The following is a 14,373-nucleotide window of genomic DNA, read 5'->3' on the forward strand; positions in this document are numbered from 1 at the left end:
CAGCTGCACTGAAGGCTGCAGACTCTGGAGGGAACATGCAGAAAATTGACCATTTTCATCAAATCCGTACTCACTTTGTTGTGATTATTTATTTATGCACATCTGCAGTTTCCCAACTCAATCAGTAAACACTTTGTTTACCATGTAATCTGCACGTAGAACACAGCTTTTCCTCAGTTTCTTAATTACCTCTAATAGGATCAATGACTCATAATTCCCAGCATTCCAGTAAACTGCAAACCTTTCTCTCCCCGCTGTGTTTCTCCTGTTTGACAGGAAAGAGAAATCTGTGTAGTTCATGGTTGTGGGTGTTGTCAGCAAACTATAATGTATCGAAAGACTCGAATCTTTCAAAATCTTTCATGATATTGCTTCTACTAAATATAAAAACCAGACCCAGAAGCACACTCACACAGAGGCTGGTGTGTTGAAGGGTTTATTGAAGTCCGTGGGTGTGGAAGTCAATATCAGAGACACGAGAGGCTGCTGGGTGACCGGGAGCGCACACGAAGTTAAGAAACATGAACTAACAACCATCAAAGAGGAGAGAAGGGTTTGAATAGGGAAGACATGGGTGCAGCGCGTGAGCGTAACGAGCACCAGGAGGGGGAAGACACAGGAGCAGCGTGTTTCACTCTGAATCATCTTTAATGATCCTGCAGCGAACTGACAGCCTGCGATTGGCCGCCGGTCCCAACAGGACGACAACACAGGTGTGTGAAAGAGCTAACAGGTTGACTCAGCCGTCTAAGAACGGAGCGTTCAAACGTGGATGCTGTCAACAAGCAGCATCTACATGTTAAACATGGTGCAAAACACACCGAACGGACATTAAAACGGGTTTCTGGGTTTAATCGTTTCATTTCAATAAGTTATCTCATCTGAAATAATGTCTCATCAGACCTTTGAACGTGTGGAATTAAATCAGAAGGTGTTTGATAGTGTCACTCCTGAGGAATCTGTAAAAATAAAAAAAACTGATAACATGACAGACAAAAAAGTGAGAAGCTGACAGAAAGAGAAGGAGCGCGCCGCTCGCCGTGTTCTGCCTCCGGATCACTGTTTACAAAGACAGACATTGTTGATGAATACATCAGAAGACGTTACTCTGTAATTACTCCAAACGGAGGACAGCCTCTCACGTATCGCCGACTGACAAACGGCTGACACTCACTTCCTATTATTACAGCGCTGAGACCAGCGGGCCAGGAATTACAAGTCGGTGCTCCGGTGTCAAGTGTTGGCGTTGGCCTGTGGGCCAGCGTGCGTCCTCTGGCGGATCCGCGGCGGCGCAGTGGAGGGAAATGTGTAACCGAGCCACTCACAGAAGCCGCTTCCTAATTACGTGTGATTCTCTGGGTTCGCTGTTGTCGTTGCTTTAAAGCACATGTGGCCAGAGGTTAATACGTCTGGAGGCCTCAAGCGCTCCCGGGTGACGATATGTCAGCCTCCATTATATATGGGTTTGTGTATGCGTGACCTTTTTGGTGTGTAACACCAGTTTATGTGTCTGCCTCTGCAGCACATGTGGCCACAGGTCGCCGGTGCCGCCGGAGATCCGAGTGGCCCTCCACCGTCTGCCGTGGAAACGCTGTAATTAATGCTCAGCAAAGCCACAAAACAGCCGTGTTTTCTCCGGGCTGCGTCTGATTGAAGTTTTATTGGCTCTGACCATGAAAGGCCTCCTAATGAGGAGCAGGATGCTGGGGGAAGTTCGGGAGACGCGCGGCGAGGAAGCAAACGGGGAGAGAGGCCGTCCCGTTAAGCAGCGCTCGCTTGACGAACTTTTCCCCGAGAAGAAAGAAACGGCCGATTCAACACAATCTGTTTCACCTTAATGGTGCTCAGCTTCAGGTGGGAGGATTACTGTGAACCAGTTTGTCCATCAAACTTACGGAGGAATTACAGTCGATCATCAGCAAACGAGGAATTTCTTTCTCTGGCTTTTTTTTTTTTTTTAATTAATATTAATTTAAACAGATAAAAGCAACACATCAGGACACGTGTAGTCACACAACTTTTACATTTCCAAATCTTCACATAAAGAATATATGTTTATTGACACTGCTTTGGTTTGGAGGCTTGGCTCTGGACTCAAACCGGGGATCCTCCTGAAGTGCCCATTAGGTGATTACAGCCTTTCTTATGTTCGGCCCAACAGCATGACCTTGAGACGGACTCAGTTTTTATAGGAACAGTTACAGTGACGCTATTTATTGGTTGGCAGCAGTGAAAATAAAAACGAGGATTTATTCCTTTCATGGTTTCTTTTGTGTCCAACAACACAAACGCTGCTTAACTTGCCGCCCATAAAGACACGGTTGTTTCTTTGTTTACCGTCTTTCCGAGTTACTGTGGAACAACACGTATTTTTCTCCTGTGAACAGCCGCAGAAGATTCACTTCAAACGCGTGTGTGTAACAACAAATGCAACAAAGCAGCCGGACCCTGAGAATCTGACAATAGGAGGAGAAGACTGAAGGCGAGCCGCGACAGAAGGGAGTTTGTTACAGAAACCGCTCCTCGTCCAGAGCAGAGCCTGCTGCTCTTCTCCCCTCATTCCCAGCTTGAAGGCATTCAGGTGAGTGTTTCCCATTTCCCAGTTACTCGTGAAGGCAACATCAGCGAGTTTATCAAACATCTGGCTCTCTTCAGATGGCCTGAAGTCCTTCCTGTCTGACCAGGATGTGATAATGAAATGCACAAGCACGGTAAGCGTTTGCGTCACACCCACAGTATACTTTGTGGTGATACACACACACAGTATTAACGGGCTGCGGTGAAGGAGCAGAGTGGCGGGACTGGCCAGTGAACGGGGATCACCGCCGGGCCTCAGCAGGGGTTCTGTGTAGATGTCAGGGTGCCGTTTCAACAGATGTAATCAGCCTTTGGAGGAGGATCATTGTGACCTCCCCACTAAAATCCACCTCATCCCGCCTCTTGCAGATAGCATCGATCCTGCATCCTGTCTGGGTTTTATGTCGACCATTACCCAGAGTTCAGCTCGTCCACCTGAACGCTCCAGTGTGTCCGCATTACTCACCCAGCCCCTCGCGCCCCTTTTTCTTGATTCTTGTTCATTGTCTCTTTTCTCCAGTCCATTTCATTTATTTAACTCTTGTCTGAACACGTCGCTCTTTGCTGTTTTTTTTCCTCTCTCTCCGTCTCCTCATGAGAATATATAACACCCACATCCTTGGCTGTTAAAAAGCAGTTTTGCAGAGTTGTTTAGATGCTTTCCTTCTTCTTCTTCTTGCCCCTCCCTTCACTGTCATCCACTGCTATATTGTGCCTTGATCACATTTACCCGGCGTCTGTCTGTGCAAACAGCCTCCTCAAACAGCGGCTGTGCCTATCTGCATACACAGAGGCCTCCCTCGGCTGGCGGAGCTATAAAAAGACGTCAGAAAACAGCGGCGGTATTGATGGTGAGTGCAAAGGGTAGGCAGACAGTACAGTATGGAAATATGACAAATAGCAAAGGAAATTGAGGGGCGAGAGGCTCATGAGGCAAGATAAAGGATGAAAGAATGTAATGATGGATGACATGAGGAGAGTGACAGAGGAGTGAAGGACTGGAGTGCAAGAAAAGAGGGGGGGAAAAAAAATGATTGAGATGAAGTGAAAAGAACAAACGTCCAGAAGGGCCCTTCACTTCTCGAGGGGCGTTCTCGCCAACAGGCGTCGTGGTGCATGTGAAATCCCCCCCATTCCCCCCTCCCCGGTGGGGTGTTGCGTGGTGCTTTTGTGCGTCTCCGTGAGCATCCTGGCTCCGAAATCTGAGAACATCTCCTTCTACATGCAGGCAGGGAATCTTGGGTGCAACAATGAAAAGAAGCACTTTGTTCCAGATTACCTCAGGATGGAGCGGAGTGCATAAAATCTAATTGAAACACCACTAACAGCTCAATAATGGCCAATGAGCACTTTTCTTTTTTTTTTTTTTTTTTTAAAGTGTGCTCATGTACAGTTTCTCCTGCAGTCATTTAGCGTCGTGGGAGAGAACTGGGAGAGCGCCATGAGGAAGCCTCCGTCGATCGGCCCGCCTGGCAGCAGCACGCCCTCCTTCATTCACCTGCACGCCGTTCTCATGCCACCGCCTCACCTTCCCCGTTTGTCACGGGTCTGTGAGAAATGCATCGGCTGCTTCTTTCATCTGCGTCACGCTGTGAGGACTCATAGGCTCATGTGAAGACCCGACGGGGCTGAGGGATGAAGACGACGTCTCAGTTCGGACGCACACCGTTTCATCCATGTGAAAACAGCCAAACTGTTCCGTGAGATCCTGATAGCCGTTCCCGGTGATTCATTAATACATTACTATGTATATATAAAAACATTATAAATACATTAATTATATATGTATATGAAAAAAAAAACCCATCAAGACTGGCCGATCTCGTTTCCCCGAGAAAACGACCTTGACGGTGACCTTGGCTGTGAAGCGGCGGCCTGGGAGGCCGGATCCGTGTGGTTCTCAGCCCCCCGTGAGGAGTCCCACATTATTTTCTCACCGGGACTTCAGGATTCCTCGGACATTCCTCCGCCCTCCCCCGAGCTGAAGGCACTTCATCTCATCACTCCTGCTCTCATTTTCCCAATTTGCTTTTAATGAGTGAGCCGGCATAAAAAGAGGAATGCGGCAGGTTCGAGCAGCGGATTCCTCACAGAGAAGCACTCCCAGCTCCCAGCAGCACTTTCTTCCTCGTTCAAAAACAGCGTAGAGTTTGTTGATCACTCTCTGCTGCTAATGAGGGATTTCCACTTGGAAGCATTGTTTGCTCGGATGACGCTGTAAACCGGACCGTGAATCAGCCCTCTCCTGTCAATCTGTCGGCTGAGAACGCGCTCGGTTGCGTTCGGCTGTCAAACGAAGCTTCCGTGCGCAGAAAAAGACGCCTGGCTGCGACGAGTGCAGCTAGCGTGCGGCGATCGGCGCGGCGCACGCCGCATGTTTTACAAGGCGCCTGCTGTAGCTGCCGCTCTCCAGCAGGGACTCGTCATCGCCGGGCAGAAGCACTCTCACTTATTGATTTGACGTGCTCGCGCCCGTTAGATCCTCATCAGCTTTAACTCATGGATGCGTTCGCAGAGCGGAACACGTGTGCCAGCGCTGCTGTATTCTCTGATGAGGGCATTAAAAGTCAAGTCGGATTCAGTCACACGTCTCAAGGAATAATGTGTGTGACTTTTAAAGGAAGGCGAGGAAATAATTAAGACTAACATCACCCCATAACCCACCGCAGCAAGCGGCGCGCGTTCCTCACAATATTATGATACACGTTCAAGCCTAATTAATAAATGTCACTGAGCTAAAGTGATGGTTCTGGTAACACGTCCACCTAATGCAGCAGAGCGGGATCCAGCTGCAGTGTTGCTCTTTTTAATTCAGCTGTGCTGGTCCTTTCCGGTCGCACCGGGAGTTTCACGGCTTCTTGATCTCATTTTCATTTTTCCACAGGAGATAAGTCCGGCTCCTGCTGCTTTCTATACTCACTGAAAATCAGGGCGGATTAAATAATGTGGATTTTTTTTTATTCTTTTTTTTTTTTAAAAAAAAGCACCTTTGACTGAGCTTTGCTGAGCAGTTTTATTCAAATTAGCTCCTGAATATAAAGTTATTTAACGAGTTGAATAGAGAGAAAATCATTAGCTTCTTTGGAAATTAACTGCAATCAGTTAGACAGAAGTGTTTATTTTAGACCTTGTTTCAGGAGAAAAGGCTTCGCTTTTGTGTTTCATTTCAGAAAAGTTTTGCATTCACACGACCCGTCCAGGAGAAGATGGACTTGTGGAAACTTTTGAAGGGAAAATGAGAGACAAGCAGAGACATGCTGCAAAGTCCAAGAACCGAAACCCAAAGCAAGAAACGTGTAAAAGGAATGCTGGGAAGGCTGGAGCACAGAAAACAGGAGCTGCACAGGAAACTGGAGCACAGAAGAACTGGAAACAAGACACGCGAGAGGAGCAGGACGGACGTGAACTCTGCGTCTCTGTCTTGATTTGTAACCCAAAGCCTGTCCTGTGTCAGAGAGGCGGGATGTGTTTTAACTATGAGGGCTGAGGCCGCGTCGGGCATGCAACATTGATTCCTCCTGGCCGGCAGAGTCAGGCAGCAGCAGCAGTCATCTCTGAATGTGTAAAGAGGCGAGCAGATCCCTGAATCTGTAATCAGAGCCAATCAATGATGTTCCTGCTCAGCGGCTCCTTGTTCATCGCGGCTCCTGCGCGCACCCACAGGTTAGACAATTAACATTCATGACTCCGATGCCGCTTGGAACAAGAGTCGAGAGAGAAATGCATGAGATAAACCCCCCCAACCCCCAACCCCCCCCCACCGCCGCCAGCCGGCTAATACAGCAGTCATGCGGTTTTCAGCTCCATCCTGGCAGAGACGGAGAGGAGAGAAGAGAGAGTTGGAAAGGTGGAATGGCACCCAGGGGAGCCGTGGAACATTCACACTGGTGCTCATCCATCTCCAGGACATGAGGAGGGAAGCTGCCTGCGGCATGCCAAGCAGCCCGAGCCTGGGAGAGAGTCCTGCAGGAGACCACGGCGGGCCTCCTACATATGTGACACACACACACGCACACACACACACACACGCACGCACAGAGCTAATTGGAATGGGCGCTCATGCTTTTGGAGCTGCATTTTTCTCAGGTTGGCCACAGTCGTGTGGCGACGTCGGCCCCCTTCGCACGGCGTCCGCTCCTTATTGACCAGTTGCGGCGTTTCCGCCGTCCGCACGGAGACGAGGCCCGAGCGTTTTCAGCGGCGCCGAGCGCCGTTGTCGTGGAAACGGATCACCAAAATGCAACAAATGTTTTGCATTTTCTCTTTAAATGTGGTGTGAACTACTCTGTTCTGTTAACAAGCAGACTTTCCTGTTGAATAATGATCGGTACCTTCTGTGCTGCCTTATTACGACTAAATTTACTGTCACGACACCTTACAACTACCTGTTTTTCTCATTTATCGACTGGTAAATACCTTTCAATCTGCTTTGGGCTCAGTATATCTGTCAACAGCCTGGCGGGTGGAGAGATGTTTACACATCCGGCGAGCCGCTGAAACGTTTCTTTCCTCTCGTGATTCATCAGCACGATGTTGGACCAAACACAGCATCAACAGTCTGGCTTGATGGGAGAAGCGACGCTGCGCGGTACTGGCCTATAATCCACACATCTCACCAACAGAAAACATTTGGCCGTCATAAAAAGAAAACCTTGGCGGAGAGTTCCGGAGACTGCTGTGCAGCTTCAATCCTCCCATTTCCACTTAAATCTTACAAATCATCCCAAACTATTCTGGCCTCACATGACCTCTTCCTCTTTTTTTTAAACATGATTCATCTGCTGTAATTAGTTTAAGAGCTGATCAGGTATGCAGAAACAGGTGTATCTCACTAACCAGCCGCCTTTCCTCGAAATAATTTCATCTTTTTAACAGGCGTAGATGTTTTTAAAAGAGGCTGGTGTTTCGGCTTGCCTCTGTTTTCCTACGTTTAGATTCTAGCGGGATCGGAAATGACTGCATGGCTGAGCGACCGTTCACATTCGATGGCGTTCATACATAACCAGCAGGACTTGCCGGCGGAAGCGTTCTGCTGAATGCAGGATGAGTCGTGCAGAGCTGCAGGTCTTATCCCCTCCACATGCACGGCGGAACCATGTCCCCGGTCAGAAACGAACTGCGTTATTCCATGGAAATCAGCTTTCACCTCATCAGGCTGACAATACACGGCCAGAAGGGTAACGCCACCAAACGCTGCTTCCCTCCGCCAACCAGCAGTGGATGATGGGAAACGCGTCTGACAAGTGGATGGAGAGGCTAAAGCTAACGCGCTAGCATCTGTTGCTCTCACTCTCATTTGCCAAGCACTTTCCAAAAAGTTGCGTTATCAGTGGCTTGAGGCACCGACAGTGAAATGGTTCCCACGTAAACGACAGTCTGGACTCTGGAGAGTGAAACGTGGTTCTCAGAATCCTCCGCTTTAGTGTTTCCTCTCTATCGCAGACTGTTTTCAGCCGGGCGGTGCGGTCGTCCCGCTGTAGAGGGCAGACGGTTCGGGCCGTGCCTCTTCCACCCTGCGATTGCGCAGTGTGTGTGTGTGTGTGTGTGTGTGTGTGTGTGTTCTTCTTCAGGGAACATGCGGGGGGGGGGGAAAAAAACAGCCTTCTGCATCTCAAGGCCGCGCTCGCAGTGCATGATGTAACCGCGGTTCATCTCTGACTGTGTGAATTAGTTTCAGATCGACTGCACTGAGGCAGCGAAGATGTGTGTGTGTGTGTGTGAGAGAGGATGTTTAGGTGTGGACTTGGCTAAGCCAGCGGGACAGAAGCGCTGATGTGTGCTACCGTCTAAAATAGCCCAGACAGGCAGCGGAGCAGCTGTGACCTCAGGTCCCCCGGACTCTCCGTTCTGCTCGCTGACCACTGCGCCGCCTCACATGTGACCGTCCATACCTCCAGTACAGCACGCTGAATCATCCCCTCCCTATTTAAAAGACATTAAACTGTCATCGCGAGGCCGACTCCAGAATGAATCTGCAGTTCAAAGTCATTTTCTGACTTAATTCTATTCCACTTTTTCTTTTTCCCCCCCCCTCCCTTTTCTGAGTCATTTGTGGTTTCTTCACCAGTTTTCTGGAGGTTACAACAGGACGACACATGATTTTGGTTTTGTCAGGCAGGAGCAAAGCGGCCCGATTACAACCCGGGCGAAGACGGAGGCACGACATCCCCGGACCGGGACCTTCTCCTGACTCCTCCGCAGCCGGTTTTCACAGCAGCGAGCGTGAAACAGGCTCCCTGGGTGAAATGCGGCGTGCGTGGCGTGGAAGTGGACCAGTGTGAATGAGATCACGGAGTCCGCCGCGACTCCCTGTGCTCGTTGCGGTGCATCGCGTTCTCCGGCCAGGAAAGAGCTGCTATGCGCTCCCATGCTGATGGATAAAACAGCGGGAAGCGGGGCGAGGCTGCGAGGGCCGCAGTAGCCCCATCAAATGCCCGCTTAATAACTGCGGAGGGGAAACGGGACCGGCTCTACCCCGAGGACCAATTACAGCCGTGACTTCTCAATCCCATTGTGACTAATCTGACTCTGTAACAAAACAACGGAGCAGCAGCGACGCCTCGTATACAAAAGATTACAAGCACATGCTATCCGAGCTCCCGGGGCGCCGCAGTTTCCCGCACGCCACTGTTCCACGTGTTCCAAGCGGGGAATAGGCAGCGTCTCTGGGTTTCTGGAAATGCTACACAAGTTTTGAGTTCTTGCTTGAAACCGTTGCCGTAGCAACTCACCCCCTCATGTTTTAGTGTTTCTCCCTACAGATCCAGGATGACTGGACGCCGCAGGGTCCCGCGAGTTCCGCCGTCGGAGCGAGCCGCACACCAGCTGAGCTAAGCCGACGACCTCCTGTCATCGCGACCGCTGCCAGACCTATTCGCGTCCTCTGCGCTCTCACGCGCGCCCTCGCCGCTATTCCTGGTGCAAACACAGACCGATATGTTTAGCGAAAAGGCTTCCTCGATGCAAATAAAGAAGGTCAGACCGAGGCGGCCTGCCCCGCTCATGCCCCCATAACTCAGCGCCGCCGTCTTTTAAGCGAGGCGCTCCACTTCGGCTTCCTCGAGATCTCACCTTTACAACCGAGAAAGATCAAAATGGAGACGCCACAGTTCATATACAGTTATTCATCTGCTCTCTTTGCACAGGTGAACCCAGAAAGCCATTAGAGCCTGCACTGGAGACTGGATCCGTGAGCTACTCCGTTTTTAAAATGACAATTTTCACCCGTTACAGTGAAAGAAAATCTGCTGGAAAAAGCTAAATATACCGAAGTAATAAGCCAACTTTTAAGTCCTCTTGATAGACACTATATTACCTAAAGTATTTGCTCACTTATCCAAATCAGTAAATTTCAGTGTATAAAATCGAGCACCTCAACAAGCAGACTGTTTCTACATCAGTGAAGAAAGTGTCGCTCTCAGGAACTTGGTGAATTTTCAATACGTCCAGCTGGGAGATGTTCTCCAAATCGTCCGTCGGTGGCGTGATGCTGAATCATGAAGAGTCTGAGGTGGACAGTTTTCCTGCAGAGTCGGCGGCTACAAACCTCCAGGCGTCACGAGATCTTCAGCTGAACTCCAGGACAGGGTTTCCATGGCCGAGCGTCCCAGCTGTACATCGCAGTGCATGTTTCACACGGTTTCCACTAAATTTTGCTCGGTATTTGTAGACAGGTGTCAGTGGGAGGCTTTGGATCAGTAAAATGTACAATTTTACCTGATTCTCCTGTGTTTTTCTACATCCTACTCTCCTCACACCTGAAGGATGAATCTTTATTCACCTGTAATGTTTCTGAAAGCTTCGGGTTGAAAAGCTCCAGTCTGATCCTGAATAGTTAATAAAGTGAAGAAAGAAACACAAAAACAGGCGGCGAGTGATGTAAAATATGTACATTTATACACATGCGGAGAAGGCGTTGGGCTGTAAGCGATCATTCAGGCGAAAATCCGGAATAAAACAAAAACAAAAATACAGGATGACAGGTTTAAACTGCACGAGTCGTGGTTATTGTCCCCTCCATCCCCTGCAGGCTTCAGCGTAACATCGTATGCATGTATGTATATATATTTAAGATGCATTTTAGCTCGGATGCTGTGTGTGCGTGTGTGTGTGTGTGTGTGTAGTTCGGATCGGGCCGAGTCGGCTGCGGTAATCCGCAAAACGGAAACGGAGGAAGATGAAGCAGAAATGAAAGTTTAAGGTGCAAACAAACAAAAGACGGGACGTGTTTAATGATTCTTTTGTTTGCTTGTACCTTATACTTTTGCAACATCCTTATTTGTCATGTTTCATCCTGTAAAGCCTGAAGAGAAAAATAACTGTCATTTATGAAAAAACTATTCAAATTCTGCGATGATTTTCTTTTTAAAAATACTTGTTTTTATCGCCCATACATGCGTTAATGTGCAATTCAACGAGCAAACACACTCAATCCGGATGCACGATAACCAACGAAATCAGTAATGCACATGTTCTTTTGTTTTAAAAGGTTCAAAAACTGTCGGCTTCAGGTGGGAAAACGACGCGCATTCCTTTTCTCTGTACCGTGGAGCGGGCGGGCGGAGCCCATTAAAGGAAAAATAAAAAGGGAATAACCCATTAGGCAGCTTGCATCAAATCCTTTCCACCTATATACAGTTACATACTATACACACCTAATTTATCTGCGCAGTGTGTCGGGCTCGCGCCGTACCTGTGAACTCATTACAATCTAATCCCCCGCCAAGGTACACAGTCATTAGAGGGTCCCGGGCACCCGGGACGGATCTATCAGTCTATCATGCGTTCCTTAATCCTCGCAAAGAAATGAGTTGAGCCTCTCAAATGAGCCGATTTCTTCTGCCCGGCTGGCAAATGGCGCAGCGCTGTGATGAGGTTTGGAAGCTTGAGAGGATAAGTAAAACCAGCAGCAGCAGGAAAATGAGAGGAAGGAGAGAGAGAGAAAAAAAAAGAAAAAGGAACGACAGCTGTTCTGGTAAATGCAAAATGCGTGTAAGTGAGTGTAAGAGTTTTTAAGTGAAGTCAGAGCGCCGCAGTCCCGTTCTGAGTGTGTGTTTGTGTGAGTGAGGCGAGGCGTTTCGCAGGGCTGTGTGTGTGCACGCACGCACACACACGCACAGGTCGAACCCGAAATGACATAGCGGACGTGCAAGCACCCACATCGCAGCCGCCGCCAGACGTTTAGTTCCCATGAGGCTCATCTGCAGTCCGTCCTCCTCCTGGACGAGCACAGTCAGGTGTTGCATGTGTGTGTGTGTGTGTGTGTGTTGGCGTGCACGTGGGGTCCAGGACCGAGTCGCACATCAGAACAGGAGCCACTGCCAGCAGAGTCCGGCCAGCAGCGGCGCCAGGCTCCAGGCGGCGGGCGGCGAGCCGCCGATCACCTTCACCGAGGGCGGCTTGGACGGGTTCTCACGCGGGTTTTCGCCCGGCTTCCTCCCGGTGGGCTGTCCCTCGCCGGAGACGTCTTTGTGCGCTGAAAGAGACGAAGAGGAGAAACAAACAGCCTCAGTCCTCCGCCGTAATCAGGCTAATCTGCCGTAATGCGCCGAGTCCTCTGGGCCTGTGAAACCCGGCTCCGCGTCACCCAGTCACCGCTTCCTACACCTCATTCCAGCAGTTATCAGAAACAGTCAGACATTAAAATGATGAACGATTACGTCTGTTGCAGCTGAACTGAGTTCATGTGCGCGCCACAAGAGGCCCATCTGCGGCCGCTCCCTTCCGAAAGCCCCGCCACCGACTTTCCAGAGGACTTCGAACTTTCTCTCCGCCGCGACCAGATTTTAAATGACATATTGTTCAACACAGTTACAACGGCTCAAAGCGGCCACTTGTAACTGGAGTGACACACAGGATGCATTCACAGGGCAGGAGTTCCACCTGAGAGGGCGGGAAGCACAGTGCCGGAATCAACTTTAAACTCAAACTGGAAAGTTTTGCTTTGTTGGAGTGAAAATGTTGAGATTTTCACAAAAATTAAAGAATTACAACAAAATGATGACAATCTTAAAGTCAATTTTAAAGAAACCTTCTGGTGCGGAACTTCGCCTACAGCAGCATGTTTTTATTAAATCTCCACGACAGCATGGCTTCAAGGCTAATCCATGCTAGCTAGCGTTCAATGCAGCAGTGTTAAAGAAAAAAAAAGTGGTTGAAAAATTTCTTTGAAAGCTTTATATTTTTTTGGTGGTTTGGCCAGATTGGAGCCTCTTGCTGGCTGGTCGTGGCCCACGGGCCTCATGTTGGACCCCCCCAGGTTAAACAGATATTGCTATAATTTTCTCAACGTCATTTGTTCCTTGACTCAGTCGTTACTAGTGGAGAAAACATCAAACTGCTACAGCATCGTACTGCCAAGAGAAAATGGATTTCAGTTTCAGCACAGTTCTGCATGCAGTTATCGACGCAGTTTTCAAGTTGGGCCACTAGCAGGTGCTGTTGGTTGTTTTGTGAAGAAACCAGAGAGCAATGCACGGTAAACATCCCCAATGGGAGAAGGCAAACACTGGAGAACACGTGACTGCCTGAACGGCCACTCATTCCAGTCGACCGTTTCTTCCTCCTCCTCCTCCGGATGCTTGATTCGTGACCAACTCCGACTCTGCAGCTGCGACCTACATCTCCAGCAGCACTTTGCACGGCTCTGCTCGGCGGCTCTTCACACTTCTGGCTCTCCTGGTGAACGCGGCACAGGAGCCAAGTGACCCGAAAACACCGACAGCGCTGCGCTGCTCCTGATATCTGTGGAAAAGCTGCGAACGACTCAATCACCGACCTTCACGCCTTCTGACTAGAATGACTGGTAAAATGTATGTGGAAATGTTTAGAAACCGTGTAGACTGTGTAAACAGACGTGTGCTCACGTGTAAATGAACCTGAACTCACACGAGAAAACATGAAAACTACGAACAGAAAAGCTCCCGACTACAAATCCTTTCAGACTGAACACACCCAGATTTCTGCTTGATTCGGGATTCCTCAGTTTTCCTGAACTTCTTGAATGTGTCATCTCTCTCTCTACCTCCCTCTCTCTCTCCCCCTTCGGGCGGTGACGCCGCGTCGGCGTGTCGAAGCCGACAGGAAACGCTTTCCTTCTGCTCGTTACCTTTTCTCCTCTTCACGGATTCCAGGCTGAGTCGAACCAGCGCTGTTAAGTATGTCAGCGAATTAGAAGCAGATTACCGGCCTTGGCGAAGCAGGTGCACGCTCAGGATCTGAGTGACGCTGAGGTGCAGTGGTTCGCACCGTCGCCTCACAGCAACACGTCCCCGGTTCGAGTCCCGGCCTTTCTGGGTGGAATTTCTATTGCAAGTTGTTACTTTTTTTTTCCTGCACAGTTCAGACTCATGGAGAGCTTGTCATGTTGTCAACTCGACACGCCAACAGAGGTAAAGGTTGAGGGTGATCTGTCGGGGCCGGTTAGCAGGTGTCAGAGATGTTTCCTCAGATTGTCACAGTGACGGCGGTTCCTCCTGATGTGGGCATGAATTGATCTGTCAGGCGTCTAATTGAATGCAGTGGCAGCGTTTCCTGCGAGACGACTCGGCTGTCGGCCGAACTGACATCCAGGTGTGACGAGCTGCCAGACATCAGACTCGCAGAGAGAAACAGAAGCGACTGGAGCGAAGGACAAGTGTCATTTACACAGAACGGAAAACTTAGGTTGTGTTTACGGGGGCCGGTTCACACGACATCGGAGCCACTGGAGCTTTTCTGCAAATGTAAAAGCTTTTTCTGAAAAAATAACTAAAAAAAAATAACAAATAACATCATGTAAATGGGGCTGAAATCACT

At 49.3% G+C, this 14,373-nt stretch overlaps 2 protein-coding genes across 3 annotated transcripts in view; both read right to left on the reverse strand.

Moving 5' to 3' along the window:
* Positions 1–13,612, reverse strand: part of LOC115405099 (glypican-1-like) — a 75,014-nt gene extending 61,402 nt beyond the window's left edge. The window contains exons 1-2 of the mRNA XM_030114559.1: positions 13,601–13,612; positions 242–247 (exon numbers count right to left, since the gene is read on the reverse strand). The gene's annotated coding sequence lies outside the window, so the exon portion shown is untranslated. The remainder of the gene's footprint in view (positions 1–241; positions 248–13,600) is intronic.
* LOC115405098 (glypican-5-like) overlaps positions 10,452–14,373 on the reverse strand; it is an 88,446-nt gene continuing 84,524 nt past the window's right edge. For both annotated transcript variants that reach the window (XM_030114557.1, XM_030114556.1), the window contains one exon: positions 10,452–12,052. In XM_030114557.1, the coding sequence (XP_029970417.1) occupies positions 11,880–12,052 (173 nt within the window). In that variant the 3' untranslated portion in view covers positions 10,452–11,879. The remainder of the gene's footprint in view (positions 12,053–14,373) is intronic.

Source organism: Salarias fasciatus, chromosome 18, assembly GCF_902148845.1.
Source record: "Salarias fasciatus chromosome 18, fSalaFa1.1, whole genome shotgun sequence".
NCBI classification, from domain to species: Eukaryota; Metazoa; Chordata; class Actinopteri; order Blenniiformes; family Blenniidae; genus Salarias; species Salarias fasciatus.